Here is a 12,384-nt window from a genome sequence, read left to right on the forward strand (position 1 = left end):
CCACCCTTTGCTGAGATCTATAAGCTATCTGTTATTTTTCATTCCTCTGGTATCTGACCCACGTCAAACTGTCCCTAAAGCTAAAGATTAAGCAATCTGCAAGAAGTGCAGTAGAAACTTCTGGGGGAACGTGAAGAACAACACAGCAGGCCAAGAGTAGAACCTGGTTAAATTAATCTTAGGGAAAATCCAGGTGGCCTGAACTGAAATGAAGCCAGATCTTGTTGTCCATAGCTTGGACTCAAAGATCTGTTCCAGCCTGCTTGATGCTGTGATTCTGTGTCGTGCCAGTGACTTTGTGAGGCGTTGCAGTGAGACCCTTCCTTCTTTCCCTTCCTCCAGCAAGGGCTACACGGACGTGGTGAAGATCCCGGAAGGGGCGACCCACATCAAAGTGCGGCAGTTCAAGAGCAAGGACCAGAGCAGGTTCACGGCCTACCTGGCCCTGAAGAAGAAGAACGGGGAGTACCTGGTCAACGGGAAGTACATGATCTCCACCTCGGAAACCATCATCGACATCAACGGCACCGTCATGAACTACAGCGGCTGGAGCCACAAGGACGACTTCCTGCACGCCATGGGCCACTCGGCCACCAAGGAGATCCTGATCGTGCAGATCCTGGCCACCGACCCCACGCAGCCCGTGGACGTGCGCTACAGCTTCTTCGTGCCAAAGAAACAGGGCCAGCTGGCAAACTCTGTCCCCAGCGGCGGCGGCAGCGGCAAAGTGACGGCGCAGGCCGCGCAGCCCCGCTGGGTGACGGGGCCGTGGCTCTCCTGCTCTCGAACGTGCGACACGGGCTGGCACACCAGGACTGTGCAGTGCAAGGATGGGCACGGGAAGCTGGCCAAGGGATGTCTGCTCTCCCAGAGACCCTCAGCGTTCAAACAGTGCTTGCTGAAAAAGTGCTAGCCTGTGGTGGTGAGCTGCTTTCAAAGAGGTTTGAGTAAGCCCTTGTTGGCGTACTGGTGTCAGGTCTGCCCACACAGACAGAAGCAAAGGCTTCAAAGTGCTTGCGTTCAGTCTCTAATTATGGGCAGAATCTGCCTGTTTGGACCAAATGAAGATGTGCACTGCTTTAAGTAAGAGTAGGGTGGTCTTAATACGTCAAAGAAAGTAAGCGTTAAAGTTGTTATAAAAGCCCTCTGTGTCTGCAAAAATGTAGAATAAAATAATGCAAAAGAAGAAAAACTAGTGAATGGAGGATCCTGGGATATTTGAAGGTTTCAGAATCATCTCCCCTTTTTCACCTACCTCTACTACAGTATGTCCTTAGGAAATGTCACATGTCCCCATGATCCCACAGTAGCTTATTTTATACTGTTTTGTAAATATCTTTCAGTTGGTATATCACTTTATATCACTTCCTTCTATTAAAGAAATCAAAAGACAAACTACATAAGCAAAATGATTGACCAAAGTATATCTGCAGCCCTTGTGGACTTGGTCCATCCTTCAGAAAGGGCCACAGATGTTTTACTGGAAAATGAAGAGCTTGCTGCTGGTTTTTAAAAGTGATACCTTTTGATTTTGACAAAAGGAAATACGTCTTCACAGTAGGAATTTCCTGACAGCATATCATTGATGTCTGACAAATCCTATGTTTCCACCCCAAAATTCTCAGGAGGAGCCTTGAGCCTTGTAGAGCAGGGAACCCCCCATTGCTCCAGCTGCAGGAGGAGTTTGTGTACACTGTGCTTGTGAGCCTCCCTGGTTCCAGCTGTGTCACAGCCTGGGCTCCTTGTTGTCACTGAGCAAGAGCTGCTCCTCTCCATGAAACAATGGCATACTGTGCTTTGTAGAAAACTAGTTAGAGAACCAAAACTTACAGGTGAGGTAATCAAGTGTCTTCTGACTCAGATGTTCTGAGGCTGTGTTCAGCTGCTTTCTCTGGTATTTTCTCTATGGCTTCCGCCTTGAATTTAACAATGTGTAATGTACCTACATCTTTTCAAGAGGCTCTCAAGGTCAAAAAAACACAGCAAGCAGTTAATATTTTATCACTGTTTTGTCCATCGTGTCTAACTCTGGTATTCATCTTACCAGCAAAAGTTTGTAACTATTTGTCTTTTTTTTTTTTTTAATTGTTTTTATGTGTTTTGGGGTTTTTTTTACAGCTATGGAAGGCATTCATGTTTCATATATCTACCACATTTGGGAGGAAGAGGGGTCACTAGGAAGTCAAACCACATCAGGATGTGGAGGACTTGTCCAATATCAATAAAACTGTTTCCACAGCACAGGCAGTAGCTGGTAACAGTTTTCCTTGGCAGCAATTCCTGAATCCTGTTATTGTCTTGTGAAAGTTCTGTGACTGAGGCTGGGCATTTCACCTTGTGCAGGTGGAGGCCTGAGAGCAGCCCTGGTAAAACTTCTCTCTTTAGTATCAGCAGGCTTTGAATTAGACCCTAAGGTGACAGGTACCAAAATAAATGGTAAAAAAAAAAAACACTGATGAAAGTAGAACCCCATCTTTCACTCCTTTGTTCATCCACACAGGAGAGAAGGATACTGCAGGAGGATTTTCAGACAAGCCTCAGCTGTAAGTCAGTGGTACTTTAGCACTGAAACACCTCGGGCCCATCTGAAAATCCCAGGCATGAAATCAGCAGGGAAAACTCACTGGAGTGTGGAGCAAGAAGGGCAGGTCTGACTCCGGGCTGACACAAACATGTTTTTGCAACTGTGGCATGTTTGTGTGAACTCTCAAAAATCATGTGATGATTTCAAAACAGCATAGAGTTGCTACATCTACAACTGTGAAATCTGGAGAAGGATCTGGTTTTTTACCCTGTTTTAAATAAACAGTACCAAGGGCAGGGCCTCCTCCTCTGTTACATGGATTGCCAACAAATGTTATTAATCAGCTTTCAAAAATGGTGTAGCCTTCTGTTCAGGAGTAGATCCTGTGCAAAACGGTGGATCTTGAGGAATACTCCCCATTTGTTCTTGATCCCAATCTAAGAACTGAGACCAAGGCTCAGATGATTTTCAGAGTGCTGGAAAGTAAACATTTATGCCTCCTCTGCCTGTTAAAATAAGATCACTTTGAAATGCCTTATTTTTCCTTCCAAGTGATCTAATTCTGATGCTTATATATGTATTACACATGCCCTAGAACCTCTCCAAAAAGTCCATAACAAATAGAAACCATCATGAGAGGAAAAAAATCAGGAGATTGAATGTGTCTCAGCATAGACAACATTTGTCTCAGCATACAGCTGCTGCATTAAGTGCTGTTTGTGTTCTGTCATAATAGAGACAGAATGTGCAAGTATTTGTGTTTGCATCATGGTAATAATGTGTTATATATTCAGCAGGCTGAGTAAAGCTTTTGGATGCTATCTAGGCATGCCGTATGCGGGTATAAATTCAGAGCTTCCTTAGACCAGGAGTATCTTTTAAAAATGAAAGAGTTTACTTAGAAATGAATACAAGAGCAAACCACTGCAGTGATTTTCACCAGTGCAGCAATGAAGCAAATTCACACAAGCAAAGATGTGAGGGGGCAAAGGAGACAGACCAAGGCAGGACCTGAAAAATGTAAGATAAAAGGGTAAGCCAACAGGTGCTTTTTCAGGTGTTCCTAAATCAGAGTCCAGTTCCAAACCTTGCCTGTGGCAGTCATGGCTGTCCCATTGGTGCAAGGTCTGTTCTCAGCTGAATCCTGTGTCACTCACACTGTGACATCGTTGTTTACATTTCTGCCCAATGTTGCACAGCTGGATTCATGAAATGCACCGAGGGGATGGAAACCTGGAATTCTGCTCTTGGCACAGCCAGGAAGCATCTCATTGTTAAATTCACTCTGACTTTGGGACATGCTTCCAGTGCCCGTGGGTGAATTTGGACCTCTGAGCATCAGTGGGGTTTCCTTTTCAATTAGGAAAAACCTGGCATCTTTGGTTTGACTGTGTACAAGAAATTAAGTTTAGCTGCCCTCCTGTGGAAACAGTTTTATCACAAGGGGAAGAGGGAATAATCTTGTGGATTAATAACAACTGTTTAAAAGAAAAAAAAAAAGCAACATAGCACTGAAAAAAATAAAATAATTTATTGTTTTTACAACTGGTATGTGAACGGATGTAATGAATTTATTTATTCTTATTTAACAAAATACCAATTGTGCAAATTCTATATTTAAAATGTTTTGCTGTCGTCTCTGTCTCTCTTTCTGGCTCTCTTTTAATTTATGCTTCGGGTTTGTGTTGAAAGTACGCCTTGTGAGTTTACATAATATATGGCACTGGTCATTTTTTGTATGATTTTATTTAGAAGACTTTCTGCATGGAACAGGAGTATATGTGTATACACACATGTGTAGATGTATATTCTTTTTCTGCTGCCACCTTTTCCTTTGAGAAGTTGTAGCTTTTAAATTTGATGACACTTCGTGCTCCAAGCTCCTTGTTACACTTCAAAAAGCTCTCAATAAGCAAGTCCCAAAGGTCTGCAGACCAAAAAAAGCCCTGTGGTGGCTCCTGAAGAAGTCAGAAAACAGATTGGTGTCTCAAAGGCACATGCAGTTCGTGCTGGAGGCCTCAGTGATTGACCCCCCCAAAGCTGATCCTACCCCTTGCTTAAATTGTAGCAGAATTTCAGTAACTGGGAGTCCTCTCCATGGGAGTGAAGTTCCTCTGAGTTGCCAGCACTCTTCTCTCATGTTTAAGTGACAACACTAAAGAGAAAGCTCCTGGGTGTCTCTATAAAACAGCTTGATAAACAAATTATTTGGTTTATGAGGACTGAACCATTTAAAAAGCTGGTTTTTCTATGTTATCACTGTTTATATACATATATAAATATGTATATATGGCTATAAAAAGTCAAAAGCCAACCTGGAAGGCTTTGCAGTGTTTTACTTAATTGTATTTTAGCTCTTTGCACCACATCAGGCAAAGTTAGATTAAAAAAAAACAACAGCAAATCATGTTTCCATGAGAATAATACCTGTTTTTCTTCCAGTTCAACCAGTGCAGACCTCAAGGGAAGTGGAATTGGGTGCAGTGTGAGGGGAAAACTGTGATGTGGACAAACCTGCAGCTTTTCTGCAGTCAGTTCATTGACCAGCACTAGTGGCTGTGCAAGGGCAGTGCCACAGCCTGCACATGAACAGTTCCACACTGCTGGAAGTCACCTTGCTCCCCAGTGCCCACCTGAGTTAAATTCCAGCTCAGCCTCTCTTCTGGCACCCAGGCACTGCCCAAAGCCAGTCAGCCACGAGGCTTTAAAGGAATTAGGGATGGCCAGTGGGTGAAGCTTCCTCTCTCAAGGCCCAATCCAAAATGCCAGGGATTACAGGCCTGGCCTTTGGTGATTTTAAGGGCAGACTTTGAAGAGATTTTCATCATTAATTGTGGGCTTTCAGCAGTAAGTTCAGGTGAATTTTTCTCATGCCATGCTGTTGTCACTGAGGAAGTGGAGCCTATAGCAAGAGGTAAAACTGAATTCTCTGGGCATAGGCTGGAATTTTCAGGAAAAAAAAATGTGGTTTGGAGATTTTTTTTCTTTTTTTCATTAAATGATTTGATTTTTATAGAGCTGCCAGAGTGCCTCATTGCATTCATACTTGCCATGTGCAACATTTTCAAGGGTTTTTTTCCTATGGATGCCCTTAAACTAACTTGTATAGTAAAGCTAGTTCAATTCTTGTTTCAGACAACATTGCAAATGCAGATACTTCTGGTTCATTACACCCACCAGCAATGTCTCTTAATGTAAGAGAGATTATTGGTGCCTCAGCTGGCACCCCAAAAGGGGCTTTGGGGCTTAGAAGGTTTAACCACAACCACAAGTTTTCAGTGATAAAATTTGAAAAGCCCTAAACACAGGTGAGTGGTGTAAGAGCAACTCCCCACACCACACCCAACATCCCAACACCATCCCACTGCTGTGCACTCTGTGAGTCACAGGACAAAACTCGCAGCATCTTTTGCCCTGGAAGTTATCTGTGCAGGCTCAGAGCCAGTGTAAGGACAGTAAAATCCTCTCCCCAAACATCAGCCTGGCATAGACCATGTTCAGACACCCGTGGCTAAGTGCAGGTGCATATTTTGTGTGTGTGCTTGTGTATGTGAGTACTTGGGTCTCCCTATCTCCCTCTCACAGGGGGGAAAAAAAGTTACACTGGGTTTAGTAATACCTACATAAATTTAGAGTTACTTCATGGTATCATTTGGCTTTGCTGGAGGTGCTTCAGACTTACACCACTGTGACAGCATAGTTTTTTCTTTATTTATAGTAGCTGGTTTACACAATTTATCATGTGAACTGTGAAATCTGCAAATAGGTTATCTTATGAAACATAATGACAGGCATTGTTAAAATCCCATCAGATACAGGAAATATGCTGAATTAAGTAAGTTGGAGACAGGGTATAATTCTGTAGAGCAATAAATTTAACTTCTATTGCCAGGTCATCTGCTTAGCATCAGATAAGAGAAAATTAAGAAGGTATTGCAGGCAAGACTAAGGGGAAAGCACAAAGTTTGGGTTTGCTTAGTTTACTTCACATGCCTCTTTGTGCACTGTCGGTGTGTCAGCATATTGTGAAAAGTCACCTGGCTGAAGTACCCTTTCAGAAACCAAGTTGTGTCACAAAACCTATTTTTCATCCTAGTCTTTGTCTAATCAGAGGGAATTAATATTTTTAGAGCACCACTGTGTCAGCCAGTTTACATCATAAAAAATATGTTAAGCAAAATATAAATTCATTTGAACTGAACTGTGCAAGGTCCACACTGTACAATGACACACAGAAGGCCAATATTTTGTTTTGTAATCTATTACATATGTATAATTTACCAGTTGTAATCTTAAAACACCTGACTGTGATTTCAGTAAAAGTAATAAATACAACCTGTATCATAGGTCCAAAAGATTTGTTTATCTGGTATATCTGGGGGCCTCTGCTCTTTGTGCCCCACTGCAGGCAGATGAGCATAAAGATCCTGAGCATAAATTTAAGACATAAATATGCGTTCTATATGTGAACACTGCATTTTGGTTGTGGCGGGGTGGAGTTCTAAAGTGTTCTGGGGAGTTGTGAAACAGCAGGAGAGTGCAGAAGGTGGAGTTTGTTATAAGATTCATAATTATCCATCTAAACCAATCTGAGAGCAGTAAAGACTGCCAGAAGGGATGGTGTTGGTGCACTCTGTGTGCTGAGGTGGTGGCACAGAAATGTGAGAGATTTTTTTGGGAGAAGAGCTGCAGATACTCCAGTGGAAGTGTGGCTCTTCAGAGGCACTATTACAAAGATTTACTTTTCTAATAGACCCTTATAATTCATTTTTCATGCTGATTTCTCGCTTATCCTTTCACATTCCACAACACTAGACTGGGAGCTTTTCTTGTTCCCAAAAATGGTGCTTTCCAAAAAGATATTCTTCCCAAAAGTAAAAGCAAACTCATCCTGTCTAAATCTTAACCCATGTGTGTGCCTAATCTATTGATTGCTGGCATTTTTATGAATTTGGGGTTTTGCCTTTTATTAACTTGGAGGTTTTGCTTTCTTGTATTTTACAAATTGTGAATAAAATTGGTTTTATTTACAGAAATATATATTTATATATGCCTAGGAACAGCTTTTCTTCCTAGGCTGTTAAAAAATGGCAATGCAGCTTTACAGAGCTGTCAGTACCTACAGAAGGACCCAAGCTCTTTACAAAAAAGTCTTATCACCACAGGGATACATCAGTGCCTCCTCCACAGCTTACTGTGATCATGGCAGGTCCTATCTTCTCAAAATTCCATTTTCATTTCCCACTTCAGAGTTTGCAGTAGCTCAGAGAAAGCCATTACTGGCAAGGGAAATCCATTGGTGTACAAATCAAATGGAGCAGACACAGCATTACAGACTTTCCCAAATGTCCAGCGCTGCCATAATCCCATTACTGTGCAGGGACTGTTCTGTATCAGGAAGATGAACTCATTCTCTCTTAATGCATTTTCCATCTCATCATATTGTGACATTTCACCTCTTCAGAAATCTATAATTACATGTGAGGAGGGAGCTCTTTATTCCCAAGATTCTCAACTTGTAGACCCAAATCTCATTTTTAGGTGGGAATGCAAGATGGATTTGATCCAATTTCAGTATTCTAGCCAAACCAATCCCTTTTTTTTTTTTTTTTTAGAAAAAAAAATCAGTTTTGGAAACCTCCAAGTACCTCCAGTAATCAAACAAAAAATATACAAGTCTTTCCACATTGCTTATGCTGTTACCTCATTCTCCAGTGCTCTGTGAAGTTTAAAGCAATAAATCCATCATACTTAGACCACTCACCATTCTGAGCTGACCCAAGGACAGGGTTGAAGAGTTGGGTCATGGGAAAAATAATTTAACGAAAGCCAAGGAAAGAATACTCTTTTCCACGCTTGGAGGGCCAGGGCGGCAATCTCTTTGCTTTCCCTTGATTTTTCTGGGGAAAAAACCCACATCTAAGTGAAAAGTCACAGATGTTTTCTTAAGCAGCTGCTCAAGAAGGCTTTGTTGTAGCAATCTAAGGCTGAGCTTATTAAAACAGCCATTTTGGCCATTGCCACCGTAGTGACTGCTCCAAGTGTTGCTAAAGAAATACAGCGAGACAAGGAAGTTGGATGAAATTCTGGAACACGTAGGTGTGAGAGACAGAGGGTGAAGAGCCCTTACTCCTTTTGAGCTTTAAGCTGCTGGGTAGCAGGTGCTGTGCCCTCTCCCAGTGGGATGCTTCCCATGCCTGTGGAACATTTTTGCTTTTGATCAAAGGCCAAATGCCCTGGTGAGGGTTGCAGATGTGAATTCTGCCCTAGTAGCCATGAAAGGGCCATACACACGTGTTAGTGCACATAAACTACATTTGGAGGGGGGAAAAACATACAAATTGCACCTGACTGGCAGTGCAGCAGGGAGGCCCATTGGGAAGCAGCCCTGTAAAGCCACGGAGGTACCAGAGAGGAACATCACAGTGAGCACCAGTGACACCTTAAGTTTTAGCTTTCATATTTTCCAGATTCTGTACTGCATTAGTATATCGCTCTGAAGTTCATATAAAGTGTTAGCAAGCTCTCCTCACACTTCAGTCAGACAAAAACAATCCTTTTCCAGCCTGAGAACCAAAGATACCGTTGCACCTTCAGGCCAAAAAGTGTAAAAAATGGCACATTGAGAGCAATCTGGGAGAATGGGACTGCATAACCCAGAGCTGGAATTGGACAATGAACCCCAAGATGGAAATGGACCAAAACTTATAAAAGTGTGAAAACTCGTGACTCAGGGCCCATCTTGGGTCCATCTTGGGTAGAGCCACGACCAGGCTCTTGTACTGCTCAAGGTTATCCTTTAAGGCTTTTTAATAAACCCCTACTTTATTCCTTTAACTCTGTCCAGCCTCTGCTCCAGGCAGCCTCTGAAGGCATCACCAGGACGGTCCTGTCGTGCCCCAGAGCATCGGGGAACTCACATCTTGAACTAGTTGAGAGCTGGCAGCAGGCCACCCGTGCAAGGGCTGAGATGGCAGCTGCCCAACAAACAGTCTTCTAGTTACCTACTAAAGGTGGTCTGTAACTAAAGGGGGAACAAAAATTACACTGGAAACTTTCCGAGAGCACTTTAAAGTGGTCGATTTGAGGCCGGGCCCTGCCCACTGGAAGCGGGCCTTTGCCGAAGGCCTCGCTGCGCTAGGCCGGGTTTAGTCCAGAACAAACAGCGCTGGGTGCATTCTGTGTGGGCTGGGAGGAATGTTTTCTCACTGATATTTATGTGGCATGCTAAGATCTGACAGACATCCAGAGGGGGGGGGTCTGGGGCCAATATTTCATTTTAAATACACGCTGCACACGGAGGAAGGAAAGCAACATGCAGTGGGCATTGCTTGTGAGGGGTGATGGGAGCGGCAGAGCCGAGACGGGCTCCGTGTGGCCAAGCAGAGATAGAGGTTGTTTCGACAGGAATTTGAGCTATGAAAGGATTTAAGGGGAAATTACCAACCAGTCTGGCATTCAGATGCCAAAATACACAGGCAGGCTTGGCTGCACAGGCACGCTGTAATGCTCCTCAGCCTGGTTTCAAAGGGAGAAGGGAAGCGGCAGGAGCTGGCTGTGGAAACCTCAGCCTCTCCAGGCACACAGGGAATAAAAATTCTCCATCATGACACCACCCCTTTGTCGAGATCAAATCAAACTCTGAAGAATTCTATGTGAAGAACTTTTCCTTCAGAGAACAGAAGAAAGAACCAAACAATGCTTTGGTTCCCTCTCCATCAGAACATTTCGTATTTTGGGATGAGTTTGTTGTGCATTTTTGCTGTTTTTTTCCCCCAAAATAGGCCAGGTAGACATGAAGCCAGAACCTAAGGCAAGTTGTGATGTTGCTGTGGAACAGCTTTGCCTCCAGAAGGTCTCTGCCTGCCTCAGCCTGCTCAAGGCTTTCCCAGTATGGCTCCAGTCTCAGGCTCTGCTTCCCCAGAGCCCACATCTTCTACCCCCGAAGCCATTTCCTTTGGCTGCATTCATAATGTGTATTTAAATCATCACCTGGTTTGCTTTCAGAGCTGGTCATGTTTCTAGAAATATGGAAAAGAGGATGTCTAATACCAAGTAGATTAGGGGGAAAAAACCACATCAGAAAAAAAAAAGAAATTAGGAGGTGTAGTTACTTCTCATTTACAACTACAAAAAGAAAAAGAAGGGGAAAGCTCCAAGAAGGAACAGTATCTATGAACTGTATCTTTTCCCTCTTGAATCTGGATGTAAGCCATAACCAGGCAGTGTCCAAAAACTTTGGAAAACTCAGGGAGTTAATTTAGATCTCACAGAACTCAATAGCTTGGGCTAAGCTTTAAAATATAAAGCAGAACAGCTAAAATAAGAGAATAGAGCAGCAATAGAGGAAAAAATACTTTAATTTTCAATTAGATACTGCAAGGAGGGAAAATTAACTAAGAAGGGAGCCCAGATGGTATAAGATAATTTCATATAAAGTTAAATGTAACAGATAAATATAAGGGAAAAAAAGGATATATATGGATTTCCATTAGAAGCAGTAGCTGAAGAATTCATAGCTCATTTTTTATGAGAATGTGGATATTGTTACTAAAAGACTGCAGCCCAGACAGGTCTAACATTTTAAGCCTTTTTTAAAGCCTAGTTAATGTATTTAATTAGATATTCCAGGAGGCTCCTACTCCTGCATGGAAGCAGTGGAAGCTGCTATATACATTACAACTCCTGAAGGGGTGGGAGTGACTCAGTCACTCCTGATGTACCTCTCAGTGTAACACTGGCTTTCACAGCAAAGGGTTAGCAGGGGAAAATAGAATTTCTTTGTACACCTGCTCAGGCCAGGACAATGCACCTCAGAGACATGGGATTTAGGCATCAGCTTGATTAACAGGATTAACCCCAAGGGCTCTTAGTTAAAAAAAGGCTTAGGACCAGGGTGAGTCTCCCTGCTGGAGGTGCATCATGACTGTGTTTTGCAAAGGTTCCTTGAGGGATGATTTCTGTGCTGATCCCAGAAATTTGTGAGGATGAAGGGATAAATCCTGCCTGGGATCCACTCCTTGAGCAGGGCTGTGAGGCCAATTCACCTGACTTGGTCCTGTGAGTAAATCATTTGGGACACAGCTCAAAGCACTGCAGGGAAGTAGCTGGAGGACCACAAAAACTACATTCGTGTCTATATGGCAACAGACAGAGGTTATTTTAGCAGTGTGAAATGTTTTCAGATTCCAAGAGCACGCAAATAGTGCCAGAGTAATTTGCCAGTGACAATAATGCGTGGTGTAATGCTGAGGATGAAAAGCCTTCAGCTGGGTTTGACCCAGTGTAAACCATCCCTGGGTTCTACTCCAGTTGTTTGCAGTGTTTATCAACTATATCTGGGCTTTTTACCTGGGTAGTATCCATCCCTTGAATAGAGATACATATTAAATTATGTCTACAATTAAATTTACACTTTAAAATGTAACTTTTATTTCTAAATCATTCCAGTGAATTTGTAAATCCCATCTTAAAGCTTTTGAAAAACATACTCTTTTTTCCCTCTGCTATTTAACACCAGAATGTGGCTCCAGCCAAAACCTGAAATCCCACGCAAGGCAGATTATGTTCAGCTCTCTGGCTGTCTGTGTATTTTCCTCTCCTATGTCCCTTACAAGCCAAAGCCTGAATTTAGCCCTAAAAGCATATCCTGAGCATACACTCAGGAGACCACATTCAGGAGCCTACCACCCATCATATTGAACTGATGGATTCTACCAGCATTGGTAGTTAAACCATCATTTCAAAAAAGGCTCTTTACTTAAAGCCTTTTTTTTTTTTTTTTTCTAATGGTATAGTAGTTATGGCAACTGCTTCCTGCCACCTCTGCTGCCAAAAGCCACAATCCATCCATGAAAAAG

General features: G+C 42.8%; 1 protein-coding gene across 1 annotated transcript in view; it reads left to right on the top strand.

The window, feature by feature from the left end:
* ADAMTS5 (ADAM metallopeptidase with thrombospondin type 1 motif 5) overlaps positions 1-6,868 on the top strand; it is a gene marked incomplete at its 5' end in the record, with an annotated part of 38,640 nt that extends 31,772 nt beyond the window's left edge. Inside the window, one exon of the mRNA XM_053934805.1 lies at positions 343-6,868. Coding sequence (XP_053790780.1) covers positions 343-913 — 571 coding nt within the window. The remainder of the gene's footprint in view (positions 1-342) is intronic.
* Positions 6,869-12,384: the final 5,516 nt, after the last annotated feature.

Source organism: Vidua chalybeata, chromosome 2 (genome assembly GCF_026979565.1).
Source record: "Vidua chalybeata isolate OUT-0048 chromosome 2, bVidCha1 merged haplotype, whole genome shotgun sequence".
Classification (NCBI taxonomy): Eukaryota; Metazoa; Chordata; class Aves; order Passeriformes; family Viduidae; genus Vidua; species Vidua chalybeata.